The 19,536-nt window shown below is 37.2% G+C and overlaps 1 protein-coding gene across 17 annotated transcripts in view; it reads left to right on the forward strand.

Moving 5' to 3' along the window:
- Window positions 1-19,536, forward strand: part of GPHN (gephyrin) — a 608,525-nt gene that overhangs the window by 525,532 nt on the left and 63,457 nt on the right. For all 17 annotated transcript variants that reach the window (XM_032405331.1, XM_032405333.1, XM_032405334.1 and 14 more), the window contains 4 exons: window positions 3,916-3,971; window positions 4,435-4,554; window positions 6,094-6,152; window positions 7,407-7,560. In XM_032405331.1, coding sequence (XP_032261222.1) covers window positions 3,916-3,971; window positions 4,435-4,554; window positions 6,094-6,152; window positions 7,407-7,560 — 389 coding nt within the window. The remainder of the gene's footprint in view (window positions 1-3,915; window positions 3,972-4,434; window positions 4,555-6,093; window positions 6,153-7,406; window positions 7,561-19,536) is intronic.

The raw sequence follows: 19,536 nt of genomic DNA on the forward strand, positions 1-19,536 counted from the left end.
CTCCCCCCCCCCACCCCCACGTCTCTCATGAATAAATAAATAAAATCTTCAAAAAAAAATAAAGGAAGTGATCCCTGTATCTAAGGAGCTCATAATCTAGCTGAAGAAATAAAGCATACACATTTTTGAAATTATTCAAGAAAACTTAGAAAACACAATACTAATATGTACAAATCAGTTTACAAACTCCCCACCTAAGTATTATGGAAATGCCAAATTCATTTCTTTATTCTTTTAACAAATATTTATTGAAAATCAATGATGAGCTAGGCACTATTCTATATCCGAATTATTATATAAAATTAACCAGAGCAGTCTTTCTAAACATTCTAAAGACAGTCAATGTTGACTCACATTTGAAAACTATATACATAGACCAGCAGGAAATGGAAGGCATTCAAAATGTAGCATTTTGTGTTGAGAAATATTATTTATTTGTTCATGTATGCATGCATCCTTCTAAATAGATTCTTAGAAGCCATATTCATTTATTAAACATTTTTAATACTTCACATATTGAAATTTTATTGAATACCTATTATGCAGAAAGTGCTACGGATTCCCCTGAGACAAATAAGCAAATAATTGCAAATAATTAAAAAGCCATAATTAGGGTTATTTAGGGAATACGCTGGGGAAACAAAAGAGAAAGTAGCTGACTCTTGAGGGAAGAGGAGTCAGGTATGACTTCATAGAAAAGGTGACACTTGAGCTGAGTCTTAAAAGCTAAGAAGTCTTTAATCAGAAGGCACAGATTAAAAAAAAGGACACTCCGAGCAATGAAAGTAACATATATTATGGAGCTGAAATATGAGTCATCTTGGTATTCTCAGGGAGCTACAGTTCTAGAAATTGAGAGTGGCTAGGGCATAAGATATAAGGAGGATATGAACCAGAGGCCTTTGCACATAGGTGAAGAGCTTTAGATGGAGCATTTCCACTTCATATTTCTCCTTCTCCCTCCCTCCTTCCTTCCTTCCCTCCCCCTCTTCTTTTCTCTCTCTCTCTCACACACTCACATACCCCTTCTGCCTACTTACCTTTTATTCATCCTTCATATTCAAACCAGAGATCCTTTTATCAAGGTGGCTTTCCCTGACCCTCCAGTATACTTCAGGCACTTTCATTGTATGATCTCATAAAACTATATTCCTTTCCTTTAGAATGGTTTTCATAATTTGCATTTATATATTCATTAGTGTGATTATTTGATTAATATCCATCTCCTCCACTACATCAATGGCTTTAACCCCACCCATAAGAAGACACACATTAAATACATTATACACACACATATAACATATATAACATGGGGCGCCTGGGTAGCTCAGCCGTTAGGCATCTGCCTTCGGCTCAGGTCATGATCCCAGGGTTCTGGGATCGAGCCCCGCATCGGGCTCCCTGCTCTGCAGGAAGCCTGCTTCTCCCTCTCCCACTCCCCCTGCTTGTGTTCCCTGTCTTGCTGTGTCTCTCTCTGTCAAATAAATAAAATCTTAAAATATATATATATAACATATACAATATATAAATGTACATATGCACACATATAAACAAAAATAAGTTTCATGAAACAATATTCATCCTTACCATGTGTGATGAAATATATTTCTATTCATTCTCATTTTAAAAATTGTTTACAAGTTTACAGTCCACCTCCATATTTGGTCCAGATTTTGAAAAACATCACAGCTGCATTAGAATAGAAACCATGTCTGCTGGTTTTACTCCATTCTGTCCCAGCATCTGATATGACACTTAAGACATAGAACACTGTATAGAAATTTAGTGAATGAATGAAAGAATTAAAAAGCTTTAAAAGATATTATTTTTAAAGTATTATCCCAATTTTTATCAACAAGAAAACTGAAGTTTAGAGAAAGGCTTAATAATTTGCTGAGGCAAGGGAAACATAAGCAAAAATGAACTATTGGGACTTCATCAAGATAAAAAGCTTTTGCACAGCAAAAGAAACAGTCGACAAAACTAAAAGACATCCTACAGAATGGGAGAAGATATTTGCAAATGACTTATCAGATAAAGGGCTAGTATCCAAGATCTATAAAGAACTTATCAAACTCAACACCCAAAAAACAAAAAATCCAGTCAAGAAATGGGCAGAAAACATGAACAGACATTTCTCCAAAGAAGACATACAAATGGCCAACAGACACATGAAAAATGCTCATCACTCGGCATCAGGGAAATGCAAATCAAAACCACAATGAGATACCACCTCACACCAGTCAGAATGGCTAAAATTAACAAGTCAGGAAACAACAGATGTTGGTGAGGATGTGGCAAAAGGGGAACCCTCTTGCACTGTTGGTGGGAATACAAACTGGTATAGCCACTCTGGAAAACAGTATGGAGGTTCCTGAAAAAGTTAAAAATAGAGCTACCCTATGACCCAACAATTGCACTACTAGGTATTTACCCCAAAGATACAAATGTAGTGATCCGAAGGGGCACCTTCGCCTCAACACTTATAGCAGCAATGTCCACAATAGCCAAACTGTGGAAAGAGCTGAGATGTCCATCGATAGATGAATGGATAAAGAAAATGTGTCTGTGTATATATATACACACACACATTGGAATATTACTCAGCCATCAAAAAGGATGAATACTTACCATTTACATCGACGTGGACGTGGAGGGTATTATGTCAAGCAAAATAAGTCAGTCAGAGAAAGATAGTTATATGGTTTCACTCATATGTGGAGTATAAGAAACAGTGCAGAGGATCATAGGGGAAGAGAGGGAAAACAGAATGGAAAGAAATCAGAGGGAGACAAGCCATGACAGACTCTTAACTACAGGGAACAAACTGAGGGTTGCTGGAGGGGAGGTGGGTGGGGGATGGGGTAATTCTATATATACTGTATATAGAAAAAAAATGGATAAGTTTTTCCATCTCAATTCTGAAAGTGTTTCTTCTGATTTAAAAATAAATAGTCAATGGAAATTGTAATGCACAGCTGCCTATATATTATGATTTAGAAATAGCATTTTAGCCAATTATTTAAAAAAAAAAAATGCTGTATTGGGAATTAAGGGACTGTGTTTTAGTCCTAGGTCTACTACTAACAAGAACTTGTCAACCTAAGTTCCTTCGTTCTGTGACTCATTTCCTTCAAATGTCAAATGTAAAAAAGAAGATATGTTCTTTCTACTCGACGGTTATTATGAAAATCAGACTGGGTGATAAATAAGAAAATAGTATGAAATAGCTTGAAATTTGTAGAAAATGGAAAAATATGAATATAAATAGTAATATATCAGTATAGATAGATATATCCACGATAGTGTATACATACATCACAAATATATACCCATAGAAAGGGGGGTATTTATTTGAAGGACAGGCTAGAAGAAATAGTTCTATTTAAAAAATACAAGTATTTGGGGTTCCTGGGTGGCTCAGTCATTTGAGCTTCTGACCCTTGTTTTCAGCTCAGGTCGTGATCTCATGAGTCATGATCTCATGGGTGGTAGGATCAGCCCACATCAGCCTCTCAGCAGGGAGTCCGATTGAAGATTCTCTTCCTCTGCCTCTCCCCCCACTCGCACATGCTCTCTCTCGCTCTGTCTTTCTCTCTCTCATTTAAATAAATTAATCTTTGAAAAAAATTAAAAGTACAAGTATCAAATTATGGAGCAACAGGAAGACCATCTCCAGTGACACCAAGAAACAGCATGATTAGAATCACTTCTACTGGTACTTTTGAATGGTGGATACAAAGATCAAACCAGTAGTAATAACGCCATTATCTGGTCTAGGAGATCAGAAAAGTATTCATTTTCCTGAAGCTTTATCTGATCATTTGAGTCAAATTTTAAAATTCCAACACTAGATCCTTATTCCTTGCTATAGGTCCATTTTGATGTTTGTTCTTGGTTCTGTTCACCTCACAGCTGCTGATGGTCCAGGAGATCGTTTCATCATTGGGGAATCCCAAGCTGGTGAGCAGGTGAGATTCATAGGCCTGAAAGGCCCTGAAGATTTCAGTTTCATGGACTTCTAGCATTGAATTCTAAGCTTCTACCATCATTGTAATGGAAATACTAGAGATGAATTAGACAGGTTATCAAAGAGATTAAAGGAGGTTCCCATGAGAAAGAGCCAAAATAATTATTTTTTAACTGAAAGAAATCTGCATCTTTTAATATACAGCATGGTATTTTTGGTATGTTTCACAGACATACCCCACAAACATTTTCCAGTCCTATGATTAGATAATTCTTTCTTCCTATATAAACATTAATGTTCTGAATAGATCTATAGTTTCTAGGTGATCTTCTCAGACTTTTCTCCAACCTGTGTTACTATCTTTAGAGCCTATGGTTTGTTTCTAAAAATAATACATCTCCTGCAGACTTTTCCTTTGCAACAGCAAAGTAAATCAATTCTTTCTTACATGTTTGTATTTTCAGCCGACTCAGACGGTAATGCCAGGACAAGTCATGCGGGTTACAACAGGTGCTCCAATCCCCTGCGGTGCTGATGCAGTAGTACAAGTAGAAGATACCGAACTAATCAGGGAGTCTGATGATGTACGTCATCACCAGGTCTTACTGCTCTGTTCCTATGGCAGTATTACAAACCATGCCCATTTTCTGAAATGTTTATAAGATTAATCCGGTTGGGTTGGGTTTTTTTGTTTTTGTTTTGTCTTTTGTTTGTTTGTTCGTTTGTTTTGGTAATGTTCGGATCTTACATTGTAGTGTATGGGTCTCCAGTAAATAGGAATTGCCTTATATTTGAAAATCTTTTGTTACAGGAGCTGTTTTTATGATCATTACTATAATTTTAACAGAATTTGAACCACATTTGATCCACAAAATTTCACATGCAAACAAGGAAGGAAACTACCTCAAATAGAACAGCAGAGATATTAACTGTTGACATACCTTATAGCTGAGAAATTTGTTCATCAAGACTAGCTTCTGATAAAATGTGAAGGAGAATTTAACAGAGAATGCTTGGGCAAGTTCTTGAATATTACATTAAGCCAAGCATTTGAACCAAATAACCCTTCAACTCTGATTTTCTATAATTCAGAAAAATCTTTGCCATCAAAGGACAGCCTGGAAAACTTGAATTTATGCCAGTGCCCCCTCTCTAGTCTACACTAAAGGCTTCTGGGAATTGTCTTGGTCTAAACGGGCCTTCATCTTACTGAAACTAGTGGCAGTTATTGGAACCAGAGGGTCAGCCACTAATAAAAGAATAGTTTCAACTGATATTTTAATGACTGGCTATCTTAACTTGTTTTTTGAAGTAGTTTAAGATATTTTATGTCTTAAAAGCTAGAGCTAAAATAAATAACATTCTTCTGCACTGCCTAAATAGTAAAAGTTGGGCATGCTGAGAGACAGCCACTTCTCTTGGTCTGGGATTGTCTTTTCAATCACTTTCCCACATGTAAGGCTTATAAAATTCAACTCTTGGCATACAGATCACACTGCCTGCTGTTAAAACTATCCAACAGATTTATTGGCATCAGGGAAGCCAGCAAAGCATTGAAATCCAGAACACATGCATCCACAGACTCTGACAGATGACAAGACACAGTTCCAGTGTCACAGCCCATAAATGTAAAATTAATGATCACCATTAATTTACAGACAAACACCTACTACCAGGAAAACTGTAAGTCCTTCACTGAAATTTCTGCAGATATTTGGGAAACTTGGCATGATTCCTGGGAACAGAAGAGACAGGTTATCTCCATCCACATTCGATGTATCTATTAGGGTAGCCATATAGATATATCTTTTATTTTCCCTTGAGAATGCTACTTACAATATAAGATCCAGTATTTGAAGTGGTACATTTTTTAAAAGCATGAAAATTATGAAGAAAATTTTTATTTATTTACAAATAAATTTATTGGCATCAAACCTAGTTTTTCAGAAACCTGTGATAGAAATTTATCATGTTCAAAATGTGTAGCAAATGGTTCTGTTTCTCTGTATTTGTATATATTCTGGACCTATCTGATTATAAAAGCATCTGAGTAGCTAAATTGTATTGATCAAAATTCTGTTAGATTATTCTGTTTAAAATTACATGACTTGCTTTTATTATAGGGCACTGAGGAGCTTGAAGTGCGAATTCTGGTGCAAGCTCGACCAGGCCAAGATATCAGGTAAATTCATAATGTATAGAATGTATAGCCAACTTTTGTTTCTACATGATCATAAATTCAAGAGAGCATGGCTATTGTAAATCCACAGCTCAGGCATTTAGCCATTAGTGTTCAGGACTTTTAACAAGTAGCAAAATGAATTTTCTTAATTCTACAGCTCATGTCTACTCTACCTACATTTTCATAAACATAATAAAGGCAAATGAAATAGTCAAAAACAACATGAGAAAGAAGTAAAGTCATCCACAGTTAATCCTACTTCTAGATAATCCAAAATTATCCACCTCCACCCCTAGGTACTCCAGAATTTGGTATCAACACAGATAATCCCAGAGTTGAGTTTTTAGGCAATTAGCTGATAGCCCCTCCTCCACTGACTACCAATAAGAATAGAATAATCTGCTATTCTTTATATACAAAAATGAGACTACTGTCTTAACATAAGGAGTGCATATATAAATTATTTTTCTTACATTGGAATACGTTTGCCCTGATCCCATCAATACTAATTTGCTCAAATGTGCTTATAACAAAGCTACAATTCTCACATCCCTATGGCAAGAAGCCAAGCTGAGTGGACTTCTGTGGCCATAGACCTGGGCCAGCCTAAGTTGTCCAAATAGAAATTAGCCCTGTGACTGTAACCTCATCAATATTATTCTCCTCACCTCAAAGCTAACATGCTATGGACCTCTTATCATTAATGCCACTAGACATTTTCATATAAATTCTTGCCTTATATCAAAGAAAGTTTGTGGTTGGTATTTTTTGACTGTAATTTAGTACAAAGCAATTTGTAAAATAGTTTTCAAATGTGAAATAACAGGGGCACCTGGGTGGCTCAGTCGTTAAGCGTCTGCCTTCGGCTCAGGTCATGATCCCAGGGTCCTGGATTCGAGCCCCACATCAGGCTCCCCGCTCAGCAGGAAGCCTGCTTCTCCTTCTCCCACTCCCCCTGCTTGTGTTCCCTCTCTCGCTGTGTCTCTCTCTGTCAAATAAATAAATAAAATCTTCAGATGTGAAATAACATATTCCTCAGCAATAATGGAAATCCTATTTCTCTCTTCCATTGTGTGATTTAAATTTTTTTATTAAAAAAGCATAGTTTTTAGAAGCTTTTTATTTTATTATTCTGTTCCTGCCTCATCTCTTGACTTTTTTCTCCTCTTGAATGTCCTCCTTCCTTGACACTAAAGTCAGTTGAGAAAATATTATTCTTAATCACTCTGTTTATGGTTCTGCTTTGACTTTCAGACCCATCGGCCATGACATTAAAAGAGGGGAATGCGTTTTGGCCAAAGGAACCCATATGGGCCCCTCAGAGATTGGTCTTCTGGCAACTGTAGGTGTCACAGAGGTTGAAGTTAATAAGTTTCCAGTTGTTGCAGTCATGTCGACAGGGAATGAGGTAAAAAAAAAGGGGGGGGGGGGGGTGGAAGGGGGAGGTAATTGGACTTTCAGGTAAAAGTCTTTTTGACTTCTGTGTTGTAAATAGAACATTGTGGATTATAGATTTTACCACATACCTGTAACAAGGATATTAAATTGGCCTCAGGATAATTCAAGTACAGAAGATAAGAAGGAGGAAGACTAGAAATTACATATTGAGAAATGTTCCCTTCCATTGATTAGAATAAACTATTACAACCAATGACCTTTGCACACACTCAGTACATATAAACAAAGAATGTTGACTACTAGCTATAGATGTTCAACTATGCAAATTTAGTTCTCAGTCTATTAGGACAATGAATTCTACTTACCCTGCTGCTGAGATGATGGGCCATCTCTGTGTGGGAAATAAATCAATGAATTGGGATACAATGGTTAGCCCTTCATCTTCCTGGAAGGTCCATGTGATCCTTAATCACCAGGAGGAATTTGATAATCTTTTCTCTTTTTCTCCAAAGATAGCATCTCTAGTGGCATGCTTCTCAATATGTCAAATGTCATTTCAGCCCTGATTTAGGATGGGGATTTAGTCAATCTTTCTCTGAAAACTTTTGAAAAATTTCCTGTTCCATGTTTTGCTTAGGTTATACAAAAAGTCAGAGGTTCTAATCAAACTGGGAATATTGAAAAATGGATCTGCTGGTAATTCAAAGCCTAAGAACAGAATCAGAAACTATTGAGATTTTTTTAGACCTTTAGACCTTACTATTTTTTAAAAGATTAACAGGATTTCTTTTTTTTTCTCTTTTAATCTCTAATTTTATTCTGAAAATAAGCCATTTATTTGTTATCATTATTTTTAACTTCTTAAAGTCTTGGAAATAAATATTTTCAAAGGTCTCTCCATTACCCTTATAGTTCTTTTAGAAAGGGCAAAAGAAAAGAATAGAGTATTTGTTTCGCTAATGGAGAGATGAATCAGGATTCTATACCCAGTATAGGTGTACTGGTCATTCCCTAAAACTATTGATTGACCCAAAACATTCTTTTCAATTGATCTACATAGTGAAGATTTTAATATCCCTAGGACCAACTGACACTATGTTTAGCATCAGAAAGAAATTCTAATAAACTGGTTGACTTAATGAACTATTCTTATTTGTGATATATTTATATGCTTTGTGCATCTAAGTGAGTTCATGGGGGTTGGGAAAGCTAAAGAGAATGAGCAAATTCATAAATAACTAGTTATTAGGCAATTTTGTTTAAGCTATATTTCTTGTATTCTTCCTAATGTTTTTGTAGGGCTGGACTATAGTCTCACCTATCCTTTTTAAAGCTATCATGCATTCTGTATTAAAACTATTTGCTAGTGAAAGAAAAGTGATGGGGTAAGACTAGAGATGATACTTACATCATGGAATCTAAGGAAGAATTTGTAGTCCTAGTTTCCTGCCTCCATAGGCTTGATTATCCTTGGAGAGGCTTTGATAGATGCTATTTTCTGTGGCTTACTGTATTTATCATAGCTTTCCAAGGGAATAATGTTTCTAAATCTCTAAATCCACATTCTAAAATAATGTTTCTAAATCCATAATCTCTGGTTCCATATAGCTCGGTATTCCTTCCCTATTTCCATCCAAAGTTAGCTGTTATTATGACTCTCTGTGATTGTATAGTTTAGCTCAACAAATGTTTGTTGGGTACCTCTATGCCAGGCATTATACTGGAAAATGGGGATAAAAGAAATGAATAAAATATAGTATCTCTTTTGAAGGCTTGAGATCTTAGATAGACAGAAAATAATAGGAAAAAATTATTTATTTTCAGAGAGGCCAAAAGAAATTACACTTGTCTGTTAATGTGGCAAGTCTATAATTTAGTCAGTCACAGCTCAAGCTCCCCTTAAGTGCTGATTTCCCCTGATATGAGTACCTTCACATATGTCCACTTTTGAATCCAGTGTGGTATGATAGTAAGCAGAACAGTGGCCTGGGGCAACCCAAAGAATGCCATACAAGATGTCTGTGTATACTGTCTTTAAAACCTGCCCAGTATTTTGTGACTACATGTGTTTATTTGGGATGAGGGAATTATATCAAAATTGGGGAGGTACAGTTGTGAACTAAAACTAATACAGAACAGTCGATATAGACATTTGTTTGTTTCAACAAACTGTGTATGTTAACATTTAGGTAATACCATCCAGTAATTACATAACTGTGGCATACATTTCCAACCTCGTGTATTTGTTCAATAAATATTTATTAAGCATCTATTACATGTTGAAATGCCCATCAGGGATTATGTTAACTAAAATCAGACTTATAAGATGTGAATACACTGTATCATGAACCAGTTTATTTAGAAGGATTTTGAACAGGAAACTCAGTGTCCAGCAGGGCTGCATCAGACTTTCATCTTCAGTGGAACTAGTCCTCTTAGTCATCTACACAGCCATCCAAGAGCTATTCTCTTTTTTCTTCAAGTGACATTCAGGTGCAAGGGAACAAGAATTATACTGGGAGAGTATAGGAGCCACCAACTTAGAAGCATATGCTACATAAGAATCAATGTTTCTTATAACAATCTTAGACAGCTTCCAGGGTCCCTATGAGGGAAATGTCCAGATACAAGCTAGGTTAAACTAGGTAGAAGAACGAATTCATGATCTAGAAGACCAACTGATAGAAAAGAAGGAAAAAAGGCCTGGGAGAAACAGCTTAAAATCCATGAAAACAGAATTAGAGAAATAAGTGATGCCATGAAATGTTCCAGTGTCAAAATTATTGGGATCCCTGAAGGGGTGGAGAGAGAGAGGACTAAAAGACATATTTGAGCATATCATAGCTGAGAACTTCCCTAATCTGGAGAATGAAACAAACATTCGTGTCCTAGAGGGAGAGAGGACCCCTCCCAAGATCAAGGAAGACAGACCAACGCCCTGGCATGTAATAGTAAAACTCGCAAATCTTAGAAACAAGGAAACCATCTTAAGGGCAGTGAGGGGGAAGAGATTCTTTATGTTCAGAGGGAGAAACATCAGAATAACAACGGACCTATCCACAGAGACCTGGCAAGCCAGAAAGGGCTAGCAAGACATATTCAGGGTACTAAACGAGAAGAACATGCAGCCAAGAATACTTTATCTGGCAAGGGTGTCATTTAGAATGGATGGAGAATTGCAGAGCTTCCACGACCGGCAGAAACTGAAAGAATATGTGACCACTAAGCCGGCCCTGCAAGAAATATTAAGGGGGGTTCTATAAAAGGAGAAAGACCCCAAGAGTGATATAGAACAGAAATTTACAGAGACAATCTATAGAAACAAGGACTTTACAGGCAACAGGATGACAATAAATTCATATCGTTCAATAATCACTCTCAACGTGAACGGCCTAAATGCTCCCATAAAACGGCACAGGGTTGCAGATTGGATAAAAAGACAGGACCCATCCATATGCTGTCTACAAGAGACTCATTTTTTTAATTAATTTATTTATTTATTTGAGAGAGAGAGAGCGAGAGAGAGAGCACGAGAGGAGGGAGGGTCCGAGGGAGAAGCAGACTCCTCGCCAAGCAGGGAGCCCGATGTGGGACTCGATCCCAGGACTCCAGGTTCATGACCTGAGCCAAAGGCAATCACTCAACCAACTGAGCCACCCAGGCACCCCTACAAGAGAACCTAAAGATACATCCAGACTGAAAGTGAAGGGATGGAGATCCATCTTCCATGCCAATGGACCTCAAAAGAAAGCTGGGGTAGCAATTCTTATATCAGACAAATTAGATTTTAAACTAAAGTCTGTAATTAGAGACACAGAAGGACACTATATCATTCTTAAAGGGTCTGTCCAACAAGAAGATCTAACAGTTGTAAATATCTACACCCCCAACATGGGAGCAGCCAACTACATAAGCCAACTGTTAACCAAAATAAAGACTCATATTGATAACAATAAGTTAATTGTAGGAGACCTCAATACTCCACTCTCAGCAATAGACAGATCATCTAAGCAGAAAATCAACAAAAAAACAAGAGCCTTGAATGACACATTGGACCAGATGGACCTCATAGATATATACAGAACATTCCACCCTAAAACAACAGAATACTCATTCTTCTCGAGCGCACACAGAACTTTCTCCAGAATAGACCGCATACTAGGTCACAAATCAGGTCTCAACCAATACCAAAAGTTTGAGATTATTCCCTGCATATGCTCAGACCATAATGCTTTAAAACTGGAACTCAATCACAAGAAAAAAAGTAGCAGAAATTCAAACACTTGGAAGCTAAAGACCACTCTGCTCAAGAATGTTTGGGTCAACCAGGAAATCAAAGAAGAACTTAAACAATTCATGGAAACCAATGAGAACAAAAACATCAGTCCAAAACCTATGGGATACTGCAAAGGCGGTCCTAAGGGGGAAATACATAGCCATCCAAGCCTCACTCAAAAAAACAGAAAAATCCCGAATTCACCAACTAACTTTACACCTTAAAAAACTAGAGAAAAAGCAACAAATGATGCCTAAGCCATGCATTAGAAGAGAAATAATTAAGATTAGAGCAGAGATCAATGAATTAGAAACCAGAAACTCAGTAGATCAGATCAACAAAACTAGAAGCTGGTTCTTTGAAAGAATTAATAAGATCGATAAACCATTGGCCAGACTTATCCAAAAGTAAAGAGAAAGGACCCAAATTAATAAAATTATGAATGAAAGGGGAGAGATCACAACACCAAGGAAATAGAAACAATTATTAGAAATTATTATCAACAACTATATGTCAATGAATTAAGCAACCTGGAAGAAATGGATGCCTTCCTGGAAACCTATAAGCTACCAAGACTGAAACAGGAAGAAATTGACAACCTGAATGGGCCAATAACCAGTAACGAGATTGAAGCAGTGATCAAAAACGTCCCAAAAAACAAGAGTCCAGGGCCTGATGGATTCCCTGGGGAATTCTACCAAATATTCAAAGAAAAAATAATACCTATTCTCCTGAAGCTGTTTCAAAAAATAGAAACAAAAGAAAGCTTCCAAACTCATTCTGTGAGGCCAGCATTACCATGATCCCCAAATCAAGCAATGACCCCATCAAAAAGGCGAATTTCAGACCAATATCCCTAATGAATCTGAACTCCAAAATTCTCAACAAAATTCCAGCTAATAGGATCCAACAATACATTAGAAGGATCATCCACCATGACCAAGTGGGATTTATCCCCGGGATGCAAGGGTAGTTCAACATTTGCAAATCAATGAATGTGATAGAACATATTAATAAGAGGAGAGAGAAGAACCATATGGTCCTCTCAATTGATGCAGAAAAAGCATTGACAAAATACAGCATCCTTTCCTGATTAAAACTCTTCAGAGTATAGGGATAGAGGGAACATTCCTCAAGTTCATAAAATCCATCTATGAAAAACCCACAGCGAATATCATCCTCAGTGGGGAAAAGCTGAGAGACTTTCTCTTAAGATCAGGAACACGACAAGGATGCCCACTCTCACCACTATTGTTCAACATAGTACTAGAAGTCCTAGCAACAGGAATCAGACAACAAAAAGAAATAAAAGGTATTCACATTGGCAAAGAAGAAGTCAAACTCTCTTTCTTCGCAGATGACACGATACTTTATGTGGAAAACCCAAAAGACACCACCCCCAAATTACTAGAACTCATACAGCAATTCAGTAATGTGGCAGGATACAAAATCAATGCACAGAAATCAGTTGCTTTCTTATACACTAACAATGCAACTGTAGAAAGAAATATTAGAGAAACGATTCCATTTACAATAGTACCACAAACCATAAGATACCTCGGAATAAACCTAACCAAAGAGGTAGAGGATCTATACTCTAGGAACTACAGAACACTCACGAAAGAAATTGAAGAAGACACAAAAAGATGGAAAAACATTCCATGCTCCTGGATCGGAAGAATAAACATTGTTCAAATGTCTGTGCTGCCCAGAGCAATCTATACCTTCACTGCCATCCCGATCAAAATTCCAATGACATTTTTCAAAGTGCTGGAACAAACAATCTTAAAATTTGTATGGAATCAGAAAAGACCCCTAATCTCCAAGGAAATGTTGAAAAAGAAAAACAAAGTGGGGCGCCTGGGTGGCTCAGTTGGTTAAGCAACTGCCTTCAGCTCAGGTCATGATCCTGGAGTCCCAGGATCGAGTCCCGCATCAGGCTCCCTGCTCAGCAGGGAGTCTGCTTCTCCCTCTGATCCTCTTCCCTCTCATGCTCTCTGTCTCTCATTCTTTCTCTCTCAAATAAATAAATAAAATCTTAAAAAAAAAAAAGAAAAACAAAGCTGGGGGCATCACGTTGCCTGATTTCAAGCTCTATTACAAAGCCGTGATCACCAAGACAGCATGGTACTGGCACAAAAACAGACATATAGACCAATGGAACAGAATAGAGAGCCCAGATATTGACCCACAACTCTATGGTCAAATAATCTTCAACAAAGCAGAAAAAATATGCAATGGAAAAAAGACAGTCTCTTCAATAAATGGTGCTGGGAAAATCGGACAGCTATATACAGAAGAATGAAACTCGATCATTCTCTAACACTATACACAAAGATAAACTCAAAATGGAAGAAAGACCTCATGGTGAGACAGGAATCCAACAAAATCCTAGAGGAGAACATAGGCAGTAACCTCTTCAACATTGGCCACAGCAACTTCTTTCAAGGTACATCTCCAAAGGCAAGTGAAACAAAAGGGAAAATGAACTTTTGGGACTTCATCAAGATAAAAAGCTTCTGCACAGCAAAGGAAACAGTCAACAAAACAAAGAGGCAACCCACAGAATGGGAGAAGATATTTGCAAATGACACTACAGATAAAGGGCTGGTATCCAAGATCTATAAAGAACTTCTCAAACTCAACACCCAAAAAACAAATAATCAAGTCAAAAAATGGGCAGAAGATATGAAAAGACACTTCTCTGAAGAAGACATACAAATGGCTAACACACATGAAAAAATGTTCATCATCATTAGCCATCAGGGAAATTCAAATCAAAACCACATTGAGATACCACCTTATACCAGTTAGAATGGCAAAAATGGACAGGGCAAGAAACAACAAATGTTGGAGAGGTTGTGGAGAAAGGGGAACCCTCTTACACTGTTGGTGGGAATGCAAGTTGGTACAGCCACTTTGGAAAACAGTGTGGAGGTTCCTCAAAAATTTAAAAATAGAGCTACCCTATGACCCAGCAATTGCACTCCTGGGTATTTACCCCAAAGACACAGATGTAGTGAAAAGAAGGGCCATATGCGCCCCAATGTTCATAGCAGCAATGTCTGCAATAGCCAAACTGTGGAAAGAGCCGAGATGCCCTTCAACAGATGAATGGATAAAGAAGATGTGGTACATATATAGAATGGAATATTACTCAGCCATCAGAAAGGATGAATACCCAACTTTTACATCAACATGGATGGGACTGGAGGAGATTATGCTGAGTGAAATAAGTCAAGCAGAGAAAGTCAATTATCATATCATTTCACTTATTTGTGGAACATAAGGAAAAGCATGGAGGACATCAGGAGAAGGAAGGGAAAAATGAAGGGGGGGGGAATCGGTGGGAGAGATGAACCATGAGAAACTAGGGACTCTGAGAAACAAACAGGGTTTTAGAGGGGAGGGGAGGGGGAGATTGGTTAGCCTGGTGATGGGTATTAAGGAGGGCACGTACTGCATGGAGCACTGGGTGTTATACGAAAACAATGGATCGTGGATCACCACATCAAAAACTAATGATGTATTGTATGGTGACTAACATAAGATAATAAAATTTTAAAAAATAATAATAATAATAATACAGGTGAGGGGTACCTGAGTGGCACAGTCAGTTAAGCAGCTGGCTCTTGATTTTGGCTCAGGTCATGATCTCAGGGTCCTGGTATCAAGGTGTGTAGGGCTTGCACTCAGTGAGGAGCCTGCTTTGGGATTCCCTCTCTACCTCTGCCCCTCCTGCCATCACTCACGCACCTGCACATGTGTGCTCTCTCTCTCTCTCTCTCAAATAAATAAATAAATAGATCTTTAATAATAATAATAATAATAATAATAATAATAATAATACAGGTGAATCAAAGTGGAATTCTAAAAAATATTTAAGTAATTCAGAGGAAGGGGGGAAAAAAAGAAAGGAAAAAAGAAACAACAAAAAAGAACAAACAAAATATAAAATGGCAGATGTAAGCCCTAACATATCAATAATTACATTAAATATAAGTGGTCTACCTTATTTGTAATACCCAAAACTGGAAACAGCAATAGAAAGACATGAACTGTTGCTACATGCAGCAACCTGGATGGATCTCAACGGTATTATGCTGAGTGAGGAAAAAAAACAATCTTAAAAGTTTACACATTATATGATTCCATTTATATAACATTCTTAAAATGACAAAATTATAAAGATGGAAAATGTATTAGTGGTTCCCATAGGTTAGGGATGGAGAGGACGGAGAATGTGACTATAAAGGGATAGCATGAGGGATATATCTTTGAGGTGATGAAACAGTCCTGTGTCTTGATTTGAGGTGGCAGGTTACAGAAATCTACATATGTGTTGAGGTGGAAAAAGAAGTATACATATACCTTATACCAATGTCAGTTTCCTGGTCTTAATATTATTCTATAGTTATATAAAATGTAACCATTGGGGAAACTGGGTGAAGGGTACAGAGACCTCTCTGTACTATTTGTATAACTTTCTGTGAATATATAATTACAGTTCTGAATGAGCTGGTGTTAAAGCAATTTTTCTTTATAGATTTATTTATTGGGGCACCTGGGTGGCTCAGTTGGTTAAGCGTCTGACTCTTGGTTTAGGCTCAGGTCATGATCTCAGGGTTGTGAGATTGAACCCCCACATTGGGCTCCATGCCAGTGGGGAGTCTGTTGGATTCTCTCTCTCCCTCTCCTTCTTCCCCTTCCCCTGCTTATGCTTGCGTGCTCTCGCTCTCTCGCTCTCTTGCTCTCTCTCTAAAATAAATAAATAAATCTTTAAAAAACTAATTCATCTTGTAGGGGAGGAAAAAATATTTTTTTCCTCAAGCCTTTTAATGTCTGAAGTTCTAAATTTTGTTAACCCTATAACAAAAGACAGATTAGCAAGAGAAAAGACATACACATTTATTTAATATAAGTTTTATGTGACATAAGAGCCTTCCTAAGAAAATGAAGACCTGAAGAAATGTTAAACATGAGCCTTTTTATATTAGGTTTGATGAGTGGAAAGTCACGGAAAAAGATAATAGGATAAAGGGTATGAGGAAAGTATAGTAAACTGAGGGAAACAGCAAGGCTTGTTCATTCAGATTCCTCTAGTCCCTTCATCTTCAGAGATAAGAATGCTCCTTTCCTCCAGGCATAGGGAGGGCACCTCTCACGTGAGGGTTTTATGACCTGCTTAAGGAGAAGATCAGAAAGTCCTTCCTACACATGCCATTTCTCAAATTCCTTCAGCTTGAAACATCCAGTGTAACAGTTGCCATATTTTGGGGTAGCATGTCTTGGACCTCATCAGCCTCTTTTCACAGACACATTCCATATCATCATTCTCAGACTTAGATGAACACAAATTTTGCTATCTTGTAGCAAAACCAGGAAAGGAAATTGAGAAGATTAAAATTAAACTAGAATATTGTTCTAGTATAATTTCTTACATACTATTAAAGTCAGGACAATTTTTAAACCAAGATTATCAAATCAGTCTAATTTGTACAAAAAGGCATCATAATAGAAATAGAATGTGGACTTTTTTTCAAATACAGTTTGTAAATCTCTGTATTTATAAACCAAATTCTTAAATTATGTTTGGAAGGTCCAAATGTTCTTTTTTCTTATAACCCAGTAACCAAGGCAATTAGTTTAACTCTCAATTAAAACTTTTTTTCCCAGAGTTTAATCAAAAGCTATTTAGAATAAGAACATGCTCCATTAGAGCTTATAATCTGACCTTTCTCCCCTCTCTTTGTGTTAGATCTGTTTATCCGGACTGAGTATTTTTTTTTTACTCTGCATATTTCTAAGGTGTGTCCATAATGACTAGAACTGGTTTTTGATCAATTAGTGAATTGAGTTTTGTAGAAACGGGAGAAAGAAAAGTAGGAATGTATAAGGGAGATGCTTGCAAGGGATATGGAAAGAGTTACCACTATAAAAGTCTAATTATCCTCCCTTTGCAAAGAGAGGAAAGGTCTTAGATGCAGACAAACCCATTTCAAAACATAAAAAAGGGAAAGTGAGTCATTCTAGCCAATTTTAGGACCTTTGGTAATTCAGTCAAGACCATGGGATTAAATCCCTGAAGAACAGAAACAAAGAAGGATGTTTCTTAAAATAAACTGATTTCTTTTTTTTTTTTTTTTGGTTTTTTTTCATTATATTATGTTAATCACCATGCATTACATCATTAGTTTTTGATGTAGTGTTCCATGATTCATTGTTTGCGTATAACACCCAGTGCTCCATGCAGTACATGCCCTCTTTAATACCCATCACCAGGCTAACCCATCCCCGCAACCCCCTCCCCTCTAGAACCCTCAGTTTGTTTCTCAGAGTCCATAGTGATTTCTCTTTTAGAAAGGAGACAGAGAACCTCCTCATGAGGGTTGAACAAAAAAATTTTTCATTTTTTACATTTTTATTTAAACTTTATTTTGAAGCTTGGCACAACAATAAAAATGCTAATCTGCATTGAATATTCATAAATGTATTCCCCTTTGTTCTCAACATGCTTTTAAGTGAATAAATGTGGTAATGTCATATGTACTCCAAAATGACCACTGGAATTCCAAATTGTTCTTGATGGGATGTGAGGGCGATCTGGCTGTGACATCTGTCACCCCATTGATCGCCAGGGTTGATTCGGCTGATCTGGCTGTCTAGGCGGGTGTCCCCTTCCTCCCTCACCGCTCCATGTGCGTCCCTCCCAAAGCTACGCACTCGGTCGAAGAGGACGACCTTCCCCGATAGAGGAGGACCGTTCTTCAGTCAAGGGTATACGAGTAGCTGCGCTCCCCTAGTAGAACCTCCAAATAAGCTCTCAAGGTCCAAATTGTTCTTGATGAATTTGTGCTTTTTATTTTATTTATTTATTTATTTATTTATTTATTTATTTATTTATTTATTAAGTAGGCTCCACGCCCAGTGTAGAGCCCAGCATGGGGTTCAAACTCAAAACCGTGAGATTAAGATCTGATCCAGCCACCCACGCACCCCGAGTTTATACTTTTTAGAAAGATAAATGCAAGAAAAATAAAACAAGCCAGAGTTATGCCAGGAGGTGGCACAAGTTTATTATTAGATGAACACATGAATTCATTAGCTAAGGTCAGTCAAAAGGGAAAATATTGCTTATGTATTATGTCTAAAGTCCTTAGCACTGAGGTTGAATCCCTAACAGGTGACCCTAAAAATCAGTGGAAAGAGGTAGAGATGGCTTCCAAAGCCAGTTTTTCAAACATAAAGAAAAGTTCTTACAGACACACAACAATGTAGCCAAATAAACTACATCTTTTTTGCTGACAAATAGAATGATTAGTATCAAATCAATGCTTTAGCACCTCTACGAGGAAAACAAAAATTCATACAAATTGGATCAGATAACCAAAAAGTCCTCATAACCTTATTCTTACAAAAAACAAAATTGATATCAACTAGCTTTGGAAGCTCAACAAAAAAGGATTAGACCTTAAGCAAGTGCTGGACTTACCATCATAGACAAAGAATCTCCAGAGCAAAGAGGCTCAAGAGACCTCCATGAGGTGCAATGTAACCAATATGAGAACTGGTAGAAAGGGTTCTTGCCTAACTAAGTCTTGGTGGGACCTACATGACTATCAAAGTCTTAATACAATGACCATCAGGGAAACCTGTTGATTATATAAAGCAGTGTATATTAACATTTCTGAGCAAGGGAGAGTATCACTG

This window comes from Phoca vitulina, unplaced genomic scaffold (genome assembly GCF_004348235.1).
Source record: "Phoca vitulina isolate PV1807 unplaced genomic scaffold, GSC_HSeal_1.0 scaffold7, whole genome shotgun sequence".
NCBI classification, from domain to species: Eukaryota; Metazoa; Chordata; class Mammalia; order Carnivora; family Phocidae; genus Phoca; species Phoca vitulina.